The sequence below is a fragment of the Acanthaster planci genome, linkage group LG01 (assembly GCF_054643075.1).
Source record: "Acanthaster planci isolate LZ-2023a linkage group LG01, COTS_SCS, whole genome shotgun sequence".
Taxonomy (NCBI): Eukaryota; Metazoa; Echinodermata; class Asteroidea; order Valvatida; family Acanthasteridae; genus Acanthaster; species Acanthaster planci.
In genome coordinates, this window is record NC_141777.1 from 3,856,538 (window position 1) to 3,881,942 (window position 25,405).

Here is a 25,405-nt window from a genome sequence, read left to right on the forward strand (position 1 = left end):
CTGCAGTACAGGAAGTTGAATATTCATGCCATCGTTGGTGTTTGGTATGATGTGAAAAAAAACATCAAATTTAATGCTTGCGTAGTGGCTTGTATTAGGCTGTGTGCCGTAAGTCTTCAGGTGCAGTTATTTTTCTATTTCTTTTTTTATTTTTGGTGTCCGAACGTGGGGGAGGGGGCAGGAGATTTCGACCCCCGACCCGTCCTGGATCTGCACCTGGGCCTGTCTTCAATCCAGACTAAGTCCCAACAAGCATGCAAGGGATGAACTCAGTCACTTGTCGCTGCGTTAACCACTTTAGTGGATGAGTGGCGCACTCTACCTCAGGAGGCTGATTCAGTTCATGCACGGACACATCCTGGCCTGTATCACAGAGATGGGAGGGCTTACGTTCCCCTGCGGACACCCGTCCTCCCCCCCTTTGAAATCTTTGAATATTTCCCGTTGAGTTTCTATAGATATGAAGCTGCAACGTATTTCCGTAAGGTTCCCCCATGAACTAAATTTGTCCCCCCCCCCCGGGTTACCCATGGCCCAGGACATTTAGCCCTTATAGCCCAGGGCATACATGGTGTTACATTGTAATCAGTTTCAACTCGATTCCACGAACCTTTGTACATTTCTAGTTCAAAATGATTGTATTAAGAAAAAGAAACGCATTACTTTTTTGCTAAGTGAAAAAAAGCTAAGATCAATTCAGATTAGTAAGGAGACGGAGAAAACAAGCTTGATCTGAATAACCTATAATGGACGGGATGATATCAGTATCAATGTGGTTATCATTAGTGTAGATGTGGTGACTAATATCTTTATTCTGAATAAGGGTACAAACAGAATGGGTGTAAATTTGTGAAGGGCAATGTAATGATCACGAAATCAAGCTCGACAACTTGATCTTCAGGCAGAGCGTCGTAGATGCTGACCAGATCACGGTGGTCAACAAAATAGCTTTCAAAACAATTGAAACTCAATCCTAAAAACATAACAAGTCAGTCTTTAATGGAATGCAGCGCGCCCATTTACGGATGGCCGGATTGCAAATCGGCTCTGTCAGCTGGCAGATTGTCACCGTATGCTGTCAGCATTTCAACGGCCACTACAAAAATCACCAAAAGTCGCCTGCCGGCGACTTCTGGAGATTCAAATTTTTGAAATAGTTTTATAGATTTCTAATCAACGAGTACATTTCAGACAAAATAATGTCACAGGGTGATTACTACTATTGCCATCGTAATACCATTTATACTTTCGGATACAAACCCCGATTTTTTTTTTCTGGGGGAATTACCAAAGTATGACCCTACCTTTAAAACTGTCAATGCCTTGCAACAATTGGTATTCTGCTTTTAATAGCGGTAAAATGTAGGACAGTTCGGACTGACCACATTGTTCTCCAGCATCTTTGTCATCGGCTTAGCTGAAGTACAAGTAATTGCTAAAATTGCAATTACAGATATTAATACAAGGAAAGGAACACGGTTATTAAGCTCAGCAAGCTGTTCTGAAAATATACAAGCATAATTATAATAAACTTTCAAGAGAGTTCAATCGAAAGAAAACCTGTTTTTGGACTAACCACACTGTACACCAGCAGCCGTGTGAGTCCTGCAACCTCTATTCCAATGGTTACTGCATTCAAACACTGTTTTCTCATACCCCTGACAACTAGGATAAAGCGTGACAGCTCCAAACTCGTCACCGAAAGCTACTGCCAGAGCCTGCACTGCTCTTCCAAAGCCCAGCTCCCTGCAGATGACGTCAGCATCTTTTAGGGTCCACCAAACGTGACAGATATTTCTCCAAGTCCCGGTCGAGTACACCTGGACGCGACCATCGCTATCCCTCACACCTCCTACCAAGCGAACTAGTAAAAAAATCATTTTGAATGAAGTGTTATCTCATTCAATTAGAAACTGAATAGATCAATTCTCTAAACCACACATGTTGTCATTACTTTTGAAACCGATTTTGTGAGAATGTGCGAACAATGTCAATGAACTGAATACATCTTGAAAGTTTATGAATGATTGAGAAATAACATTTTAATTTATACCTCGTAGAGCACACACAAGACGGATGTCGTGTTCATGGGAACAACCGTCAATTCCTGTCTCGATACGTCTGCAGCTCTCCAGATCATTTTCAAGACCAGTGCACCTAACATCAAGTCGATGAATTGTCCTTGGTTCATTCCCTAACTTCATGCCATGGTTTGCTACAGTTCCATTAGGGAATCCCATCTGCCGGCAAGCCACCGTTGCTTCCTCCTGCCTCCATGAGGTACTACAAATCGTGCCCCATTCACCGTCAAGGAAGACTTCGAGCCGGCCTTCATTTACATTTCTACCGCCTGTCAGACGAATATTTGCTGGAAGTGACCAAAAAATAAATATATAAACAGTTCTTAAATTATACGAGACAATTTCCCTATTACAACGACTTAACCACACTTTTAGAAAATATTCTGTACATTTACATACAATATGATGGTATTTCTTATTACAAATGTCATGTTCAAGTAAAGAGGCTCCTTTTGTACATGAACGGATATTTATTTGTAGATTTTCATAATTATGCACGCATGCATTTTTAAAATGCTCTGTAAAAAGACTTTATAATCATAATTATTCCTGTGCGCACGAGATCACCATTTCTTAGTATGGCCCCCTTCCTTCATAAGTAGTATAAATTACATTGTTAGTGTTGATGACTTGAAAAATATCTTGAAATAAAACTCTTTCTCCACAAAAACATTACCTGATACTTGCATTAACCGAAAACATGAGAAATATGTCTAACCCAGTTTTATGTAAAAGTGGTTCTGTGCACCAAATTCAATATGCAATTTTATGCAAATTCAGGTTACAGAGGAATTGTACATTTACAAAGCATTTTACGAGGTTCTGTTGTAGCTCAAAAAATCACCGCACAGGAACAGAGTGCGTCTGTTATAAAGATTCTCTGTAAATTACTGATAGATTTTAGAGAAAACCCATTGTAGCACAACACAGTTTTTAGCAGTGCAGGATTGTTTCTTTTTCTTTAAAGCCTAAACTGTCATACGTGAAAGCAAGTATTTGCTTAGTTTCATAATTGAAATCAAGTATGGCGCTAGATCAAGGTCTTTTATAAAAAAGGGATCAATAAATACCTTGGAAAAGTTGAGATTGCCCAGAGGAGTAAAAAACAGCGTGTTTTGAGACTTTTTAATGGTCTGAGTTAATTTTAAGTCTTGCAGTGGCATGGGATTTATTCTATTTGTGGGATGTACAGTGGAGAACGCTTTGTTTAAAGCAGATAGTCTTGACTTGTACCTGGGATGTCTCGAACGAAGACCTGAGCCCCTCTCGACATTAAGTTAGGTCTGTGGGGTTGGAGGGTGTTGAACCATGTTGGGATTTCAGCACAATCAAAATTAATTTTTACACAGCCAGTGTAGTTTGGCAATGAGATGTGATACATCGAGAAGTCGGTTAAGTGGCTACACCAGTCTGTCTAGCAACATGAAGATGGAGCTTCTCAAGCCCGTTGATCCAGTACCTACTTGTATGCATCGAAGAATTGATGCATGCTTATAATTGGTGAGATTAGCAAACTTTTGAATGCAATTAAGATTGCACCAGTGGAAGTTGACAGATTAGCAAACTTACTTGAACAGTAGAGACAAGGTCATTGTTGAATTAAAAGTTACCCCAAACAACCTGAGTTTAGTAGCAGGCTGAATTTGCATTCACAAACGTCAATGTCACTTTCCTAAAGCACAATCAGCACTCGTTGGCTAGCTGCAGTAAAATGCCGAGTTCCATCATCATTGCGTCCCCTTTTTCACGAAAAGACAAACGCTAAGCAAACCATAGTTTTTTTAATTTCCAGGTTTCTTGGGCAAGATCTTCAAGGCTATGGGATGCCTACAACTTGGTGTATCTTTTTTTTTACAAATCTACTGAAATCAATCATCATGATGATTTCCTTTTGGCAAAATTCAACTAAACTGTTGTTTTCGCGAAAAATTAATTTCTTTTCCATAGAGCGTAACCATTTAATGGGAAAAGATGGGCAAAACTTATTTATCCCCGCATGCACAGGACCAGAGAACTGAACTCAGGGACAGGTGGACACTCGCATTCCAACTTTTGTGTCGATTGGCCTGAGCCGCCGTTTATTGAACTTGACACAGTTCAGGTTGTTCCCGCCCGAAGCTGGTGACGCGGAACAGCTAGTATATCTTACATTGCGTTTCAAGCAAAGTGTAGCTATTCAGCAAAAATTACAGAGATTGTTCCCGCCCGAGCCTGGTGACGCGGAACTGCAAGTATATCTTACATTGCGTTCCAAGCAAAGTGTAGCTATTCAGCAAAAATTACAGAGATTGTTCCCGCCCGAGCCTGGTTACGCGGAACAGCAGCATATATCAGCAAATACATAGAGCTACCAGCAAAAATGTATGAAAAGCAATTATCATATCAGCATTTGTTTCCGCCCAAAGCACATGGAGCGGTAAATTAATACTAGAATGTACCTGCTCGGTACAAAGCCTTCGATATGCAAATTCAAACAGCAATTACAACTGGCAGAATGCAAAAATACCCAACTTTCATGAACAAATTAGCAAGGATTTACTCCAGCATACAATAACTTTGGGCCAGCCATCAAACGCTGGGATCGGACACCAATTTCCACGGGGTGCGGCCCGACTTGGGCTTACACTGGGTTGCAGGAATAATGGGCAACTAATGAGCATTTTCAACAACCACTTACAGCTATTTATGTCAAACGGCAGAAATTAGTGAGTACGAATTGTTTTTCTTAATTTGGCCCTTAATAATCTAGTGATTCCCCCGACAAAGGAAGGGATCAGGCCTTTCCTTTCGGCACATTCCATTAAGTGTCGTAAATAAGAATACAGTGCCTTTAAACCGAGGTCAATATGCGGTCCATGAATGAAATTCACGCCAAACGGGCTTGTTGCTGAATGAAGTCGGCAACATGACCGCCGCCAAATAGACCTCAGGTGGTGGTATTAAGGGGAGATGGAACAGGCAAACAATATGGCGCCAGGGCTCGGTAGAGGTTGTCGAGAATGAATGAACAACTATCATCAGTCAAATGAAATTCGTCCGCATGAAATAACGCCGCGGACGACCACTGGATCTGGGGGTTCCAAATAACACCCCATGAGAGTTTCGAAATAACGCTCGAGGGAACTCTGCTTTAGGGCGTGAGGGTAAGTTTGGCGGGGCAGTAACTCGGAATAAAAAATGACAGTATGCGGCAGTGCTTCTCCGGTCAAATTGATGCACTGCCGTGATAGAATACTCAGTAAATGTTTGTGTACAAGCCCCAGGTCGTTGGCGCCAAACTGCAGGATGACGACGTCAGGTAAGATCGGAACTGCCGACCACGCTTCCAACAGGAAATCGGAGAACTGGAACATCTGGAGTCTTCGCCGTCCCATCCAGTGGATATAGGCCAGCCGATTAAGACGCTGTCCCCAGGGCGATGACCCCGCCACCCGAGCACACCAGCACATAGAGCCGTCCCCAATGACCCACACAGTTGGCTTGGCAGGGGCCAATTCTCACACGAAAAATGAAAAGAAAATCGGAACAAAACACGAGCAAAGTACATAAGTTAATACAACATACAGCGTTCAATGGAAAATAGCTGGGGGAATCCGAATGTAACGTCGGTAAGCCCCAGACTTCCAACGCCCCAAAATTTTAACAACATCCTCAGACACACCTGCCATAGCTGCAGACGTAGCTGCCCCTATGCGAAAATAATGAGAGGTAAATCTGGCGTCATAAAGCCCTATAAACTCAAGGGCACGACGGAGTACCGCGACAAACTGGTAACGCGTGACAGGACGCCCATCGAAATGTGACAAAAACGGGCCACGGGGGGATGTGGAGCAGGCAAGATAGGACAAAGTCGCCCGGACGGGGCACATAATGTTTTGCCGGCTATACGCGGCTGGGATGGAAACTACATAACCATGGCCATATTGATCTGTTTTCGAGTGACGTAGGATAAGTTCGACCCTTAAAGGGGAGTCTTTGACGGTAACATCAGACCAACACAACGAGCTAAAAGATTGGTGGGATTGGGCAGTAAATTCCCCAATGCGAAGGAACCCAAAAAACGCAAGTAAGAAAGCCATTCGGAAAAGCCGAAATTACTCGAGCAAACGGCCTGCAAGACTGGGACCATAAGACATAAAATATCATAAGTGATAGGGCGCCGTCGGTCGCGACGACTACTACGCCTACGACATCCCTCCAGTAAACGTTTGACCAGAAAATGCTTAGTTAAATCAGGATAACTCATTAACTGCAAATTGGAGGAAACCCCCGAGACGTAAGAGGTAATCGTTGTGGGGGCATACCCAAATACCGACAAAAATGCAATAAATCGAACTATCTGAAGCAGGGAGGGGGAGTGCGCGGCGTCGAAACCATGGGTTTGACTAAACCATTGAAAAAGATGCCAAGCCCTCTGATAGGACAAGTTCGTGCGGGGGGCCACTGCGTCATGCAAAAGACTCTGGACCTCCAACTGAAGACACTCCACAGGCAAGGGGGTCATATCACGGTCTGCAGCGGGTGCGAGATGACGAAATCTGGTCATCTGAAAACGTGAAAAAGCATCAACAATGCCATTATCCAGGCCTGGAACGTGCTGAGATCGAAACTGGATATTGTATGTGAGACATGTCACAACGAGGCGGCGCACCAAACGCATCATTAAGTGACATTTGGACGTTTGTCTGTTGATGACACTAACTACAGCCTGATTGTCACACCAAAATATCACACGTTTATTATTCAATGGGACAGCCCACTGCTGGACCGCTAGCACAATAGGGGAATAACCCCAAGCAGGCAATAGAAAGGGACTGACTTTTTACAAGCTCAGGCCACTTCCCTTGACACCAGTGCGCAGCAAAGTAAGCCCCAAAACCAATTTCAGCAGAAGCATCAGTGTACATGTGCAATTGGTCACTATTGTACCATACCGAATCCGGAAACATTATCGTTCCGCTGAAATGTGACAAAAACTGTTGCCACGCCAGCAAGTCTGCTTGTGCACCTGAAGTGATGCGAATTTTGTGATGAGGTTTGGAGATACCCCTAGCTATATCACGCATTGTGCACCTGAAGTGATGCGAATTTTGTGATGAGGTTTGGAGATACCCCTAGCTAGATCATGCAAACGACGGAGAAAGGCCCTGCCAGGTCTTACCGCCTTAAAACAAAATTGAGACGACCTAGCAGGGACTGAAGATTGCGCAGCGTGATTTTCTTCTGATCGAGCACACTCACAATCGTATTTTGTAAAGCAACTTGCTTATCAGTCGGGATTTGGATCTGTCGTGCAACCGTATCGATCGCTAAACCCAGGAAAGTGAGGTTCGTAGCTGGACCTTCGGTTTTTTCTTCCGCGATGGGAACCCCAAATCGCTGACAAACTACTCTGAAAGATTCCAGGGAACTAGCCCCAACGAACAGGAAATCATCCAGATAATGCACAATGTAAGGAGATTCGGACACCTTACGAGTACAGTACTCAAGGAAAGTACTGAACTGCTCGAACGTAACACAGGATATAGCACAGCCCAGAGGCATGCATTTATCAAAATAAAATTGGCCGTTATGGGAAAAACCAAGCAAATCGAAATCGCTTGGATGGATGGGAAGTAAACGAAAGGCCGATTTAGTATCCGACTTAGCCATCAGGGCACTGCGTGGTAAACCTGCGATCATAGTTATCGCCTCATCAAAACTCGTGTATGAAACGGTGGTGTCTGCGGGATCAATGAAATCATTCACCGATTTGCCGATAGGGGACGACAAATTATGGATTAACCGAAATTCACCAGGAGTCTGTTTGGGCACCAGGCCCATAGGCAAACAACGGAAATGAGGAAGAGGATGGGACAAAAACGAGCCAGCAACGCGACCCAAAGCAACTTCACGATCAATTTTTGACTGCAGAATGTTGGGATGTTTGCGAGCAACTGCAGAATTACGAGCAGAGGTACTAACCCTGGGACCTGAATAGCCTAACCGGAAACTGCACAAAAAAAAACCTTCTTGCAAAAAGTGGGAGTCCCGAGTATTAGGGTAAGCCCGTAAAAAAGGAAGCATACTACTTAGTTTGACTAGGGTTGATGCCAGCTGCCGGCACCCGTGCTGAGACGCAAGACTGTGAGTTTCCCCGACAACGGGTTGCGGGGTGGCCAAATGCCCTGCAGGTGGAGCAGCGATGCGCGAAGCGACACAACGGGCGATTGCACTGACCGCGGTTGAAGTCGTTACATGTAGGTTGACCAACCCCAGCGACTGGGCGCCGACCAGGCCCGAAATTCGACCAGGGGTTGGTGGCAGTGGAGGGGGCACGCTCCTTTGCTGGTACGGACGAAAATTATGCTGGTGCGAAACGGGCGCACCAAGCAGCACCAGCCAAAGTTCGGCATCAATAGTTGCCCTAGAGAGCGACGGCACACGCGCCTGGCGCAATCGAAACCAGATGTCGTACTCGTGCCAACCATACCCCACATGTCGAAATTCTGCAGATCGAATAGTTTCTGCGTACTTCAGTAACGAACGCGCGTGGGTAGGATGGCGCAACAAATACACAGATGCAAAAACTAGAAACGCTGACGTCCACTGCTCGATAGACGTAATACGCGGAGCCTGCTTATGGGGACGAATCTGCCAAAGTGGGGACTCATTGGACCCGATTGTAAAAAGTGTCTCGTCAAAGGAATTATCCAAGCCGGTGCCGCGCGACGACTTCAACAAGGTTCCGAATTCTACGTACTCCCCCCTCCAAATTTTGTCTTTTAGATGTTGAGGAATCACGGCCCCGAGATCGTCACAGACGCTAGTTAATGGCATATTCGAATCGGAAAAGGAGGTAATTGACTATGTGCTTGGTGCTGAAGTTCCCAACACCACGGGCGTGAAAATGGAAGGTTGCGGGGCTAATTCAAAAGGAGTAGCAACAGGGGACTTACCCGGCTCCAAAGTTTGCGCCGAGCTCCCTCCAGGCCGACTGATGGTAGCGGGCGCTGGCGTTGCATGGGTAGCCTCAACACTCGCACAGTCTGGAATCATTCCGACCGTAGCCAACGGTATAATAGTGGTATCCGGACCGGGCGATGCAAGCTGCGGTGCACTAGACCCTGCAAGGGCCGCAACCACCGATGCATCTTGACGGGAAGACTTGCGAGGCCGCCTCCGAGCACGCTTCGCTCCATCCGTCGGCCCAGAAGGAGCCCGCCGCTTGGAATTGGCGCGGGGCATAACTAACAAGATTACTTTTGCAAAACAGACAGATTTTCTCTTTTCCAACCAAACGCCACGGCTGCTCAAGCAAAAGTGACCGGGAGTAACTCTCTCCAGTGCTACTACCATTTTAAGGTCACGCCAGTAACTAGTTCGAGGCATTAAATCACCTTGCCAGCAACCGAAAGTAAACACTACTGACCAACTTAGTGACAAGAGCCTCCAATATTCCGCGGTGATAAATTATTTGAAGCGGCAATTTATTTTGCCTCAAATTGGATATTATCAATTTTGCATTTGGTGTGTGCAACCCCAACTGTTTTGTAGAAATTCATCGTACAAGATGCACCATGACATTTCGGCCTATAACTGTCAAAAATTGATGCGTTTCTGAAGTTGAAAGGCCCATTCTGTAACAGAAACAACTTGCAATCGTGTGGGAATTTCGTAGTTTGTAAAATTCAACAATTATCCATCAAAAAGCAAAAAAAAAACAAAACAAAAACAAAACAAAAACACAAACAAAAAACGGGAAAAATTGAGAGACTAAAAATCTTCAGTGACATGTTGAGGCTCACGCGACCGCGCGCCACATTTGTGAGGGTATGCTACACGCTCTGTTCAGTGAAAGTGAAGGCATTCAATTTCACAAACGTTTTATGCACTATTAGCTCTGTGTCCCTCATACTAGCTTGTTGCCACTTTAAGTTAACAAATTTGAGATCTGGAGTCCTTAAATTCTGTTGTCCGATCGACGATATCGAACGATATCAAGTTAGCATGCACTCCCCACATACACGTCATAGGAAAGTATGAACTCAGACAATCTTCGAAAAACTGTTTGGACACGCGTCAATAGGTTTTACTCTCCAGGAGACTTTCGATTTGTGAAAACTGTGACTTTGGGCCACACAAATAGAATTTTCAAGTAAGATAAACAAACATTCGGAAAAATTCAAGTTTTCCGCCAGCAGCACAGTTAACGAATGAAACTGTGTTGACTATTTATCTCATAATGCACTGCACTGCAACGGCCTCTACAGGACAACCTTTTGATGGCGCACTGCATTGTGAATCACCGGTATACATTTTTCCGCAGTAGCAACAAATATTCAAATCTTCTCCCAGACTAACCACACTGTTTTCCAGCATCTTTGTTCTCGGTATACCCCAAGTACAGGTAATTGCTAAAAAAGAGACTTTGAGACGCTTGGTGATGGCAGACACAACGGTCTCTTTTGGTTGACGGTGGTAGTGCTTGCAGTTCGAGGCATGCGTGGTACTTCTGAGCACGCATCTATGACCTGGCATCCAGGAATGCACACATTTGTTCAATATGGGACCACGAAAAATAAGCTGCAGTTGCATAGCTATATAAACTTAACATTATTCACAGATTTCAAAAAGGGGCCAACTGGGTGGCACTGACATTCTGGAGGACCTTCCCCGTGTACCCCATAGATTGGCAACTGTCTTTGACTAACCACAATGTACGCCAACAGCCTGTGGTATCTAGTAATGTCTGCAACTGGGCAACCTCTGGCTGATGTTTTCGCACTCAAACACAGTTTTCTCGTGCCCCTGACAACTAGGATCAAACATGGCAACCCTAATCTCGTCACTGGAAACCAGTGCAAGCGACTTTTGTAGATTCGAATTTTTCAACATACTTTTATTGATTTCTAATCAACGAGGACATTTCAGACGAAATAATTTCACAGGGTGATTACTACGTTTACCATTGGTATACCAGTTCTGCTTTCGGATAAAAATTCCCTATTTTCTTCTGGGGGAATTACCATAGTATGAACCTACCTTTAAAACTGTCAATGCCTTGCAACAATTGGTATTCTGCTTTTAATAGCGGTAAAATGTAGGACAGTCCGGACTGACCACATTGTTCTCCAGCATCTTTGTTCAATTATCCGATTTTATCATCATGTTGTTCTATCACTTTACTTTCACAGGGGTCCGTTTCCAGTGTATAAAATGCCAATTCCGACAATCATCAAAAAGAAACAATTCACTGATGTACTCACTTTCACACTGTACGCCAGCATCTTCAAAATGTAAACAGTTGTGAAACCTGTTGTGCTGACATTCAAATACCGTCTTTTCATCACCAACGCACTCAACATCATCCATCGTTATCTGGCCTTGGCCGTGTCCGAAGATTGCCCCTGGAAAAGCCTGAAGTGCTTGTCCAAAACCAAGTTCTTTACAGATGACTTTAGCGTCATTTACATCCCAAAGATCATCGCATATGGTTCCCCACGAACCACCAGAGTACACCTCTACACGTCCTTCGTTTTTGCTAGAACCTCCCACCAAACGAACTGTAATGTAATGTTGAAATTTAAACGACAAATCAAATCAGGGGACTTAAATGTTGTAATTATTATTACTTTAGGCAGTATTGTGCAATGTACAAAACTTAAACATTGCCAGGCATAGCATTTTAAAAATATTCCCTGTTATAATAAGGATGCAGTGAATATTACATATACACTTGACGGAACTTTATTCAGTGTTAATTAAGGCCAGTTCATGCTTTTTGAAAACAAAACATCAGTGTTTATTTTTTCATGACAGTAGAGTCCTACAACGAGTAAAAATGCATATGAATTGACTGCATGGTTACAATCGTCATTGGAAAGGGGACAGCATGGAGCACATGCTGCAAATTTGCTGAGGAGAACGAACGCTGATAATGCCCTCGCTTGCGTCCATTCTCCTGAGCCGGTCTTAAACGCACACCGGCCAGGCACATATTTATTCCCTTATTAATTACCTCTTGAAGAACACACAAAACCAACGTCTTTGTTCTTGCCACAAACAATAACGTCCGTCCTTACATGCTGACAACTGCTAAGATTACTTTCAGAACCAGTGCAATTAATCTCATATCGGTGAAACATCTCTGTCTGAGTTTCGTAAGAAATGTCATATGTAGCCTTGATGGCACCAGGAAAGCCGAGCTGCCTACAAGCCACGGTAGCTTCCTTCAATCCCCATGAATCACTGCACACTTTACCCCATTCACTGTCATGGGAGACTTCAAGCCAGCCTTCATTTACATTTCTACCGCCACTCAGACGAATTGCTCCTGGAATTATAGAATTAGAGAGAATATGTTACATTTACAACAGAACAAGTCTCTTCTATGACGATTAGAAGTAGATCATGAAGATTAATTCCATTTCATTTGATTTATTATCCAATTTTTAAATTCAGTACTTCGTTTGCGTGCAAATATACATGAAGTACAACCCCACAAATAAATACAAAGAGAAATTTAAACAACTTAACAAAGGACCTCATTCACCGGTGAAAAAAATTCATCGTTAGGTTATAGCATAACAAACCAAACCGACAACCCAGCAACAAAAAGTAAAGATTCTATCATCATTCATAAGCTGGATAGAGTGAGGAGCAAACGAGTTGGAAAAGCGACTTGTTCCGGCCATGATCGACTGCCACCTGCGCCCACTTCTTAGCTTAAAATTATGGTTGATGATTTGAAAGAAAGAGCAAAAGTGAACGAATGTTATTTGTACCATAGGCTTAAATGACCATGCAATAGATGAGAGTAATCGGTCACAATCGCACTAACTGCCCTAGCAAGTGCCCGTTCTTTACATATCTGATCAAGATCGACGTCATCATTTATGATTTTACTTGTTTCTTAGCTCTGTGCAGCTTAGCTTGTGTATTTATTTCGCATTGTTACACCATACCGTGGTATCCTGTGTTTGTGGTACTCCGAATTACAGAGGAATAGAACAAACGCAAAATCATCGCCTCCACATGGAAGATTTAAGTTTTCTGAGGAAATACAAACTTTGGTTACACTTCAGTAGAGTAGCCTTTGTTTGTTCCCCCACCTCAGGTGATCGTCAATTTTAGAACCCAAATATCTGTAACAATGTACATTCTCAATTGACTCGCATTACAAATATGTGGGATCTTACATTGCGTTCCAAGCAAAGTGTAGCTATTCAGCAAAAATTACAGAGATTGTTCCCGCCCGAGCCTGGTTACGCGGAACAGCAGCATATATCAGCAAATACATAGAGCTACCAGCAAAAATGTATGAAAAGCAATTATCATATCAGCATTTGTTTCCGCCCAAAGCACATGGAGCGGTAAATTAATACTAGAATGTACCTGCTCGGTACAAAGCCTTCGATATGCAAATTCAAACAGCAATTACAACTGGCAGAATGCAAAAATACCCAACTTTCATGAACAAATTAGCAAGGATTTACTCCAGCATACAATAACTTTGGGCCAGCCATCAAACGCTGGGATCGGACACCAATTTCCACGGGGTGCGGCCCGACTTGGGCTTACACTGGGTTGCAGGAATAATGGGCAACTAATGAGCATTTTCAACAACCACTTACAGCTATTTATGTCAAACGGCAGAAATTAGTGAGTACGAATTGTTTTTCTTAATTTGGCCCTTAATAATCTAGTGATTCCCCCGACAAAGGAAGGGATCAGGCCTTTCCTTTCGGCACATTCCATTAAGTGTCGTAAATAAGAATACAGTGCCTTTAAACCGAGGTCAATATGCGGTCCATGAATGAAATTCACGCCAAACGGGCTTGTTGCTGAATGAAATCGGCAACATGACCGCCGCCAAATAGACCTCAGGTGGTGGTATTAAGGGGAGATGGAACAGGCAAACAATATGGCGCCAGGGCTCGGTAGAGGTTGTCGAGAATGAATGAACAACTATCATCAGTCAAATGAAATTCGTCCGCATGAAATAACGCCGCGGACGACCACTGGATCTGGGGGTTCCAAATAACACCCCATGAGAGTTTCGAAATAACGCTCGAGGGAACTCTGCTTTAGGGCGTGAGGGTAAGTTTGGCGGGGCAGTAACTCGGAATAAAAAATGACAGTATGCGGCAGTGCTTCTCCGGTCAAATTGATGCACTGCCGTGATAGAATACTCAGTAAATGTTTGTGTACAAGCCCCAGGTCGTTGGCGCCAAACTGCAGGATGACGACGTCAGGTAAGATCGGAACTGCCGACCACGCTTCCAACAGGAAATCGGAGAACTGGAACATCTGGAGTCTTCGCCGTCCCATCCAGTGGATATAGGCCAGCCGATTAAGACGCTGTCCCCAGGGCGATGACCCCGCCACCCGAGCACACCAGCACATAGAGCCGTCCCCAATGACCCACACAGTTGGCTTGGCAGGGGCCAATTCTCACACGAAAAATGAAAAGAAAATCGGAACAAAACACGAGCAAAGTACATAAGTTAATACAACATGTAGCGTTCAATGGAAAATAGCTGGGGGAATCCGAATGTAACGTCGGTAAGCCCCAGACTTCCAACGCCCCAAAATTTTAACAACATCCTCAGACACACCTGCCATAGCTGCAGACGTAGCTGCCCCTATGCGAAAATAATGAGAGGTAAATCTGGCGTCATAAAGCCCTATAAACTCAAGGGCACGACGGAGTACCGCGACAAACTGGTAACGCGTGACAGGACGCCCATCGAAATGTGACAAAAACGGGCCACGGGGGGATGTGGAGCAGGCAAGATAGGACAAAGTCGCCCGGACGGGGCACATAATGTTTTGCCGGCTATACGCGGCTGGGATGGAAACTACATAACCATGGCCATATTGATCTGTTTTCGAGTGACGTAGGATAAGTTCGACCCTTAAAGGGGAGTCTTTGACGGTAACATCAGACCAACACAACGAGCTAAAAGATTGGTGGGATTGGGCAGTAAATTCCCCAATGCGAAGGAACCCAAAAAACGCAAGTAAGAAAGCCATTCGGAAAAGCCGAAATTACTCGAGCAAACGGCCTGCAAGACTGGGACCATAAGACATAAAATATCATAAGTGATAGGGCGCCGTCGGTCGCGACGACTACTACGCCTACGACATCCCTCCAGTAAACGTTTGACCAGAAAATGCTTAGTTAAATCAGGATAACTCATTAACTGCAAATTGGAGGAAACCCCCGAGACGTAAGAGGTAATCGTTGTGGGGGCATACCCAAATACCGACAAAAATGCAATAAATCGAACTATCTGAAGCAGGGAGGGGGAGTGCGCGGCGTCGAAACCATGGGTTTGACTAAACCATTGAAAAAGATGCCAAGCCCTCTGATAGGACAAGTTCGTGCGGGGGGCCACTGCGTCATGCAAAAGACTCTGGACCTCCAACTGAAGACACTCCACAGGCAAGGGGGTCATATCACGGTCTGCAGCGGGTGCGAGATGACGAAATCTGGTCATCTGAAAACGTGAAAAAGCATCAACAATGCCATTATCCAGGCCTGGAACGTGCTGAGATCGAAACTGGATATTGTATGTGAGACATGTCACAACGAGGCGGCGCACCAAACGCATCATTAAGTGACATTTGGACGTTTGTCTGTTGATGACACTAACTACAGCCTGATTGTCACACCAAAATATCACACGTTTATTATTCAATGGGACAGCCCACTGCTGGACCGCTAGCACAATAGGGGAATAACCCCAAGCAGGCAATAGAAAGGGACTGACTTTTTACAAGCTCAGGCCACTTCCCTTGACACCAGTGCGCAGCAAAGTAAGCCCCAAAACCAATTTCAGCAGAAGCATCAGTGTACATGTGCAATTGGTCACTATTGTACCATACCGAATCCGGAAACATTATCGTTCCGCTGAAATGTGACAAAAACTGTTGCCACGCCAGCAAGTCTGCTTGTGCACCTGAAGTGATGCGAATTTTGTGATGAGGTTTGGAGATACCCCTAGCTATATCACGCATTGTGCACCTGAAGTGATGCGAATTTTGTGATGAGGTTTGGAGATACCCCTAGCTAGATCATGCAAACGACGGAGAAAGGCCCTGCCAGGTCTTACCGCCTTAAAACAAAATTGAGACGACCTAGCAGGGACTGAAGATTGCGCAGCGTGATTTTCTTCTGATCGAGCACACTCACAATCGTATTTTGTAAAGCAACTTGCTTATCAGTCGGGATTTGGATCTGTCGTGCAACCGTATCGATCGCTAAACCCAGGAAAGTGAGGTTCGTAGCTGGACCTTCGGTTTTTTCTTCCGCGATGGGAACCCCAAATCGCTGACAAACTACTCTGAAAGATTCCAGGGAACTAGCCCCAACGAACAGGAAATCATCCAGATAATGCACAATGTAAGGAGATTCGGCCACCTTACGAGTACAGTACTCAAGGAAAGTACTGAACTGCTCGAACGTAACACAGGATATAGCACAACCCAGAGGCATGCATTTATCAAAATAAAATTGGCCGTTATGGGAAAAACCAAGCAAATCGAAATCGTTTGGATGGATGGGAAGTAAACCAAAGGCCGATTTAGTATCCGACTTAGCCATCAGGGCACTGCGTGGTAAACCTGCGATCATAGTTATCGCCATATCAAAACTCGTGTTTGAAACGGTGGTGTCTGCGGGATCAATGAAATCATTTACCGATTTGCCGATAGGGGACGACAAATAATGGACTAACCGAAATTCACCAGGAGTCTGTTTGGGCACCAGGCCCATAGGCAAACAACGGAAATGAGGAGGAGGCTGGGACAAAAACGGCCAGCAACGCGACCCAAAGCAACTTCACGATCAATTTTTGACTGCAGAATGTTGGGATGTTTGCGAGCAAATGCAGAATTACGAGCAGAGGTACTAACCCTGGGACCTGAATAGCCTAACCGGAAACTGCACACAAAAAAAACCTTCTTGCAAAAAGTGGGAGTCCTGAGTATTAGGGTAAGCCCGTAAAAAGGGGAGCATACTACTTAGTTTGACTAGGGTTGATGCCAGCTGCCGGCACCCGTGCTGAGACGCAAGACTGTGAGTTTCCCCGACAACGGGTTGCGGGGTGGCCAAATGCCCTGCAGGTGGAGCAGCGATGCGCGAAGCGACACAACGGGCGATTGCACTGACCGCGGTTGAAGTCGTTACATGTAGGTTGACCAACCCCGGCGACTGGGCGCCGACCCGGCCCGAAATCGGACCAGGGGTTGGTGGCAGTGGAGGGGGCACGCTCGCGTTGCTGGTACGGACGAAAATTATGCTGGTGCGAAACGGGCGCACCAAGCAGCACCAGCCAAAGTTCGGCATCAATAGTTGCCCAAGAGAGCGACGTCACACGCGCCTGGCGCAATCGAAACTGGATGTCGTACTCGCGCCAACCATACCCCACATGTCGAAATGCTGCCGAGCGAATAGTGTCTGCGTACTTCAGTAACGAACGCGCATGGGTAGGATGGCGCAACAAATACACAGATGCAAAAACTAGAAACGCTGACGTCCACTGCTTGATAGACGTAATACGCGGAGCCTGCTTATGGGGACGAATCTGTCAAAGTGGGGACTCATTGGACCCGATTGTAAAAAGTGTCTCGTCAAAGGAATTATCCAAGCCGGTGCCGCGCGACGACTTCAACAAGGTTCCGAATTCTACGTACTCCCCCCTCCAAATTTTGTCTTTTAGATGTTAAGGAATCGCGGCCCCGAGATCGTCACAGACGCTAGTTAATGGCATATTCGAATCGGAAAAGGAGGTAATTGACAATGTGCTTGGTGCTGAAGTTCCCGACACCACGGCGTGAAAATGGAAGGTTGCGGGGCTAATTCAAAAGGAGTAGCAACAGGGGACTTACCCGGCTCCAAAGTTTGCGCTGAGCTCCCTCCAGGCCGACTGATGGTAGCGGGCGCTGGCGTTGCATGGGTAGCCTCAACACTCACACTGTCTGGAATCATTCCGACCGTAGCCAACGGTATAATAGTGGTATCCGGACCGGGCGATGCAAGCTGCGGTGCACTAGACCCTGCAAGGGCCGCAACCACCGATGCATCTTGACGGGAAGACTTGCGAGGCCGCCTCCGAGCACGCTTCGCTCCATCCGTCGGCCCAGAAGGAGCCCGCCGCTTGGAATTGGCGCGGGGCATAACTGACAAAATTACTTTTGCAAAACAGACAGATTTTCTCTCTTCCAACCAAACGCCACGGCTGCTCAAGCAAAAGTGACCGGGAGTAACTCTCTCCAGTGCTACTACCATTTTAAGGTCACGCCAGTAACTAGTTCGAAGCATTAAATCACCTTGCCAGCAACCGAAAGTAAACACTACTGACCAACTTAGTGACAAGAGCCTCCAATATTCCGCGGTGATAAATTATTTGAAGCTGCAATTTATTTTGCCTCAAATTGAATATTGTCGATTTTGCATTTGGTGTGTGCAACCCCAACTGTTTTGTAGAAATTCATCGTACAAGATGCACCATGACATTTCGGCCTATAACTGTCAAAAATTGATGCGTTTCTGAAGTTGAAAGGCCCATTCTGTAACAGAAACAACTTGCAATCGTGTGGGAATTTCGTAGTTTGTAGAATTCAACAATTATCCATCAAAAAGCAAAAAAAAAACAAAACAAAACACAAACAAAAAACGGGAAAAAATGAGAGACTAAAAATCTTTAGTGACATGTTGAGGCTCACGCGACCGCGCGCCACATTTGTGAGGGTATGCTACACGCTCTGTTCAGTGAAAGTGAAGGCATTCAATTTCACAAACGTTTTATGCACTATTAGCTCTGTGTCCCTCATACTAGCTTGTTGCCACTTTAAGTTAACAAATTTGAGATCTGGAGTCCTTAAATTCTGTTGTCCGATCGACGATATCGAACGATATCAAGTTAGCATGCACTCCCCACATACACGTCATAGGAAAGTATGAACTCAGACAATCTTCGAAAAACTGTTTGGACACGCGTCAATAGGTTTTACTCTCCAGGAGACTTTCGATTTGTGAAAACTGTGACTTTGGGCCACACAAATAGAATTTTCAACCAAGATAAACGAACATTCGGAAAAATTCAAGTTTTCCGCCAGCAGCACAGTTAACGAATGAAACTGTGTTGACTATTTATCCCATAATGCACTGCACTGCAACGGCCTCTACAGGACAACCTTTTGATGGCGCACTGCATTGTGAATCACCGGTATACATTTTTCCGCAGTAGCAACAAATATTCAAATCTTCTCCCAGACTAACCACACTGTTTTCCAGCATCTTTGTTCTCGGTATACCCCAAGTACAGGTAATTGCTAAAAAAGAGACTTTGAGACGCTTGGTGATGGCATACACAACGGTCTCTTTTGGTTGACGGTGGTAGTGCTTGCAGTTCGAGGCATGCGTGGTACTTCTGAGCACGCATCTATGACCTGGCATCCAGGAATGCACACATTTGTTCAATATGGGACCACAAAAAATAAGCTGCAGTTGCATAGCTATATAAACTTAACATTATTCACAGATTTCAAAAAGGGGCCATCTGGGTGGCACTGACATTCTGGAGGACCTTCCCCGTGTACCCCATAGATTGGCAACTGTCTTGGACTAACCACAATGTACGCCAACAGCCTGTGGTATCTAGTAATGTCTGCAACTGCGCAACCTCTGGCTGATGTTTTCGCACTCAAACACAGTTTTCTCGTGCCCCTGACAACTAGGATCAAACATGGCGGCCCTCATCTCGTCACTGGAAACCAGTGCAAGCGACTTTTGGAGATTCCAATTTTTCGACATACCTTTATTGATTTCTAATCAACGAGGACATTTCAGACGATATAATTTCACAGGGTGATTACTACTTTTACCATTGTTATACCAGTTATGCGTTCGGGTGAAAATTCCCTATTTTTTTCCTGGGGGAATTACCAAAGTATGACCCTACCTTTAAAACTGTCAATGCCTTGCAACAATTGGTATTCTGCTTTCAATAGCGGTAAAATGTAGGACAGTCCGGACTGACCACATTGTTCTCCAGCATCTTTGACATCGGCTCAGCCGAAGTACAAGTAATTGCTAAAATTGCAATTACAGATATTAATACAAGGAAAGGAAAACGGCTATTAAGCTCAGCAAACTGTTCTGAAAATATACAAGCATAATTATATTACACTTTCAAGAGAGTTCAATCGAGAAAATCTGTTTTCGGACTAACCACACTGTACACCAGCAGCCTTTCCAGTCCAGCAACCTCCATCCCAATAGCTATTGCATTCAAACACTGTTTCCTCATGCCCCTGACAATTAGAATAAAGCGTAACAGCTCCAAACTCGTCACTGGAAACCTGTGCCAGAGCCTGCACTGCTCTTCCAAAGCCCAGCTCCCTGCAGATGACGGCAGCATCTTTGAAGGCCCACTGAAAGGTACAGATATTTCTCCAAGTCCCGGTCGAGTACACCTGGACGCGACCATTGCTATCGCTCACACCTCCTACCAAGCGAACTAGTAAAAAATCATTTTGAATGAAGTGTTATCTCTTTCAATCAGAACCCGAATAGATCGATTCTCTAAACCACACTTGGATAAGTCATCATTTTTGAAACCAATTTTGTGAAAATGTGTGAACAATGTCAATGAACTGAATACATCTTGAAAGTTTATGAATGATTTAGAAATAACATTTTAATTCATACCTCGTAGAGCACACACAAGACGGATGTTGTGTTCATGGGAACAACCGTCAATTCCTGTCTCGATACGTCTGCAGCTCTCCAGATCATTTTCAAGACCAGTGCACCTAACATCAAGTCGATGAATTGTCCTTGTTTCATCCCCTAAATGCATGCCATGGTTTGCTACAGTTCCATTAGGGAATCCCATCTGCCGGCAAGCCACCGTTGCTTCCTTTTGCCTCCATGAGGTACTACAAATCGTGCCCCATTCACCGTCAAGGAAGACTTCGAGCCGGCCTTCATTTACATTTCTACGGCCTGTCAGACGAATATTTGCTGGAATTAAAGAGTGACAGAGAATGTTAAGTAGTACCTTTACTTCGGAATAAGTGTGGTATCTAGTAATGTCTGCAAATGGGCAACCTCTGGCTGATGTTTTTGCACTCAAACACAGTTTGCTCGTGCCCCTGACAACTAGGATCAAACATGGCGGCCCTCATCTCGTCACTGGGAACCAGTGCAAGCGACTTTTGGAGATTCCAATTTTTCGACATACCTTTATTGATTTCTAATCAACGAGGACATTTCAGACGATATAATTTCACAGGGTGATTACTACTTTTACCATTGTTATACCAGTTATGCTTTCGGGTGAAAATTCCCTATTTTTTTCCTGGGGGAATTACCAAAGTTTGACCCTACCTTTAAAACTGTCAATACCTTGCAACCATTGGTATTCTACTTTTAATAGCGGTAAAATGTAGGACAGTCCGGACTGACCACATTGTTCTCCAGCATCTTCGACATCGGCTCAGCCGAAGTACAAGTAATTGCTAAAATTGCAATTACAGATATTAATACAAGGAAAGGAAAACGGCTATTAAGCTCAGCAAACTGTTCTGAAAATATACAGGCATAATTATATTACACTTTCAAGAGAGTTCAATCGAGAAAATCTGTTTTCGGACTAACCACACTGTACACCAGCAGCCTTTCCAGTCCAGCAACCTCCATCCCAATAGCTATTGCATTCAAACACTGTTTCCTCATGCCCCTGACAATTAGAATAAAGCGTAACAGCTCCAAACTCGTCACTGGAAACCTGTGCCAGAGCCTGCACTGCTCTTCCAAAGCCCAGCTCCCTGCAGATGACGGCAGCATCTTTGAAGGTCCACTGAAAGGTACAGATATTTCTCCAAGTCCCGGTCGAGTACACCTGGACGCGACCATCGCTATCGCTCACACCTCCTACCAAGCGAACTAGTAAAAAATCATTTTGAATGAAGTGTTATCTCTTTCAATTAGAACCCGAATAGATCGATTCTCTAAACCACACTTGGATAAGTCATCATTTTTGAAACCAATTTTGTGAGAATGTGTGAACAATGTCAATGAACTGAATACATCTTGAAAGTTTATGAATAATTTAGAAATAACATTTTAATTTATACCTCGTAGAGCACACACAAGACGGATGTTGTGTTCACGGGAACAACCGTCAATTCCTGTCTCGATACGTCTGCAGCTCTCCAGATCATTTTCAAGACCAGTGCACCTAACATCAAGTCGATGAATTGTCCTTGGTTCATTCCCTAAATTCATGCCATGGTTTGCTACAGTTCCATTAGGGAATCCCATCTGCCGGCAAGCCACCGTTGCTTCCTCCTGCCTCCATGAGGTACTACAAATCGTGCCCCATTCACCGTCAAGGAAGACTTCGAGCCGGCCTTCATTTACATTTCTACCGCCTGTCAGACGAATATTTGCTGGAATTAAAGAGTGACAGAGAATGATAAGTAGTATCTTTACTTCGGAATAAGTCCCTTTTATGACGATCAGAACTTTACCAGTATTACTCTAATCTGACAACTAATGTTGTTTATACCTACAAAAACAGTCAAAAAGTACTTGAAGAAACGAAACGAAACAAAGCGAGATAAATCAGAGCTTTTTGATGTCATCGCAACCACTAACAAAAAATCAAAAGAAAATTTTGCAGTTTGGCATTGAAACCTGCCAATACATTGTCGTTAGTGAAACGTGAACCGTTGATTTATATAAGTTACATATTAAAATGATATCAGATAAAGTATATACTGGTTCCACAGGAGGTTAAATTGGCGAATAATTAGTTATTCATCCGAGAGTCTCTTGTTCCCTTAATACCAGACACTTCCCTTATCCTAGGAACACCCCCACGCCACTTTGTCGACTGCAGTCAAAGGTCACCTAGCTATTCGACCACCTAGCCGCCCTACGCCCACACCAATCCAGCCTTCTCACAAACTGCCCTCAGTCCAACCGCCTAAACATGATATAACTTAAAGCCCTGCTTAAATCGAAAGTCTTAAAATGAGACAAGTGGCTTCCAAAGCTGCTTCGGAACGCTGGATTTTCATGAGAATTAAGTAGAAAAACCCTGGCTAACAGTACTGCACACCCACAGCCTCTGTCGGTCTGTGATCTCTAAATTGTCCTTTTAACGGCTTTATTAACATTGCTCAAGTATTAATGAATAAGTCATGAAGATAAAAGAATATTAAATGAACATTCGGTTCATGACTAAATATTCGATAGAATGAAGGGTCCTCGAAAACCACATGGTCAGTGCGATGTGAACAAACTTGTAGGAGAGTGAAGATTATGAGCAAGGAATTAGAACGCGAAAGAAATCATAAAACCAGTATGTAATGGAAGACAAGCTTTACATAATGTTCCTCCTATGAAAGTAATTGAAATTGAGCTGAGAAACTCCGCCTTGGTATGTGTCATATCAGTGCAACAATGACAGACAAATATGGTCCATTGTAAGAAAATTCACAAAGGAATTTATTGCAGTGAATTTCTTTGTTATTGTCCTTACTCTATTAATATATCCCCTTTTGTTACTCTGAAGGAACCAATCACCAGAGACAGTCCCACAAGCACAAACTGCATTCCACTAAGGTACCCCATTAGCAACTGTCAGATGTTGAGGTGTCAAGCTGTTGCAGTGATATGTATTGGTAGTTAAGATCTACGGCGCTTCAAGAGTGTCGTCCGACAAAAAATCCTGGTAGACGAATTATCACAGGTAATATGATGGTTTAATTTAGCCATCTAAAATTTCCATATCCTGAAAATGATGCTTATACATTACTGGATAACGATTCCTGACAAGGATTGTTGATCCTCACGCGACATTCAGAATCCCCTCCTAAGTAATCTGACATTATCGTCGTGCAGTTACGAATTTACTGACTAGTTCCGCTCATGGTGAGGAAAAAACATTTTGTTATCAAGTCATCAGAGGTTGTATTACCAAAAATGTGGATGGAAATTGCCCTGAGACTCTAAACCGCAAAAATCCCACATTACTATTCTTGACCTACGATGACCTTGTCTTGCAGAATCGCCCCAAACTGCACTCATTAAATTATGCAGCTTATTGCAAGATAATGGAATTGTGAATGATCTAACAACCATTTTCTGGTTGCTTTTGCTCAGAAAATTGATCACGTTACAGAAAAAGCAAATTGTTTACTTTCTCGTTGCATCTAGACAACTATTTTGAATAATGCAAAGCACATTTTGATTCAATACCACTATACCTACTGCGTATTTTACAAAATTGAAATAGCATTTATGAACTACAGAGAGCCAGTTTTGTCAGGAACTTTCTTCTGATGTTCAAAACTATTTTAAAATTACGAATGGGGCCTATTGCCCCCCCACACAAAACTTTCAAAACCAAACATGAATGTTTTGGACTGAAATTACACTGCTAACAAAACACACATGTAGACCAATTTACAACCTTTATGCTTAATAAAAAGCTGATACATTAAGCTTTGTGAGCGTTCGATGAGGATGTGTAAGATGGATAAAGTCCTAATGTAAGTGTCTTTTGAAGGATGGTTGCTCGCCTGTAGCCCACATAGCGGCACAGCTAGATTCGCTTTCATTCCTTTTAGTGCTGAATTTAAATAAACAGATGCTATTGGAGGCTGTACTGACAAATTCTGAATGGAGCTGGGATCTCAAAAATTTCTTAATAATTAAAAACCTCTCAGTCGCTCAATAAAATCCTGCATGGCAGTTTCTGGCCACGCCCCTTGTAATGTCTTCCATGTCTAGAAATGCTTTTGATTTTTAAAAGACTATTATGCTCCTAAAATAAAAGACAAATCCTTTTGAATACCCCTCGAAATATAATTTGTTTTGAAATATGTTTACAAAAATATATTGAAGTACATTTCATGATTAGTGAAAAAAAATTAAATTCAAATGAAGTGCATATTCATTTGCATATTGGAAATCAGTTTCTCGCAACAATGCTGTCTTCGTGTCACAAAGTTCCTTTTAGCCTATTAATTGCCTTTTTTACCTCACAGAAGACTTGTACATGTTTATGTTTGACGGTGTCACATCTTTTGTTGGTCTAAGGTTGAATGATCAAATTCGCAGTCTAAGAGAAGGTACGTTCGTCGCGGGAAAGTTTTAATAGGTTTGGGGGTCCTGCGGACTTCTAGGGCCGAGTGACGTTGCTAGGTGTTTTTTTGGTTATATATGACGCACTAGCGAGCCAGAAAAGTGAGTACGAAGAACGTCATAATAGCAGGCAGAGCCTTGAGTGTGATTTACTAAGGTTGCTGAAATTCCTTTC

General features: G+C 43.8%; 1 protein-coding gene and 1 pseudogene across 2 annotated transcripts in view; both read right to left on the minus strand.

Moving 5' to 3' along the window:
• Positions 1-25,405, minus strand: part of LOC147800271 (scavenger receptor cysteine-rich domain superfamily protein-like) — a 46,983-nt gene that overhangs the window by 7,027 nt on the left and 14,551 nt on the right. The window contains exons 3-8 of one of the 2 annotated variants that reach the window (XM_087138757.1): positions 22,212-22,526; positions 21,733-22,020; positions 20,782-21,096; positions 20,303-20,590; positions 2,054-2,368; positions 1,577-1,864 (exon numbers count right to left, since the gene is read on the minus strand). In XM_087138757.1, coding sequence (XP_086994883.1) covers positions 1,577-1,864; positions 2,054-2,368; positions 20,303-20,590; positions 20,782-21,096; positions 21,733-22,020; positions 22,212-22,526 — 1,809 coding nt within the window. The remainder of the gene's footprint in view (positions 1-1,576; positions 1,865-2,053; positions 2,369-20,302; positions 20,591-20,781; positions 21,097-21,732; positions 22,021-22,211; positions 22,527-25,405) is intronic. The other variant, XM_087138760.1, reaches the window with a different exon arrangement.
• Positions 16,889-18,371, minus strand: LOC147800272 (uncharacterized; annotated as a pseudogene).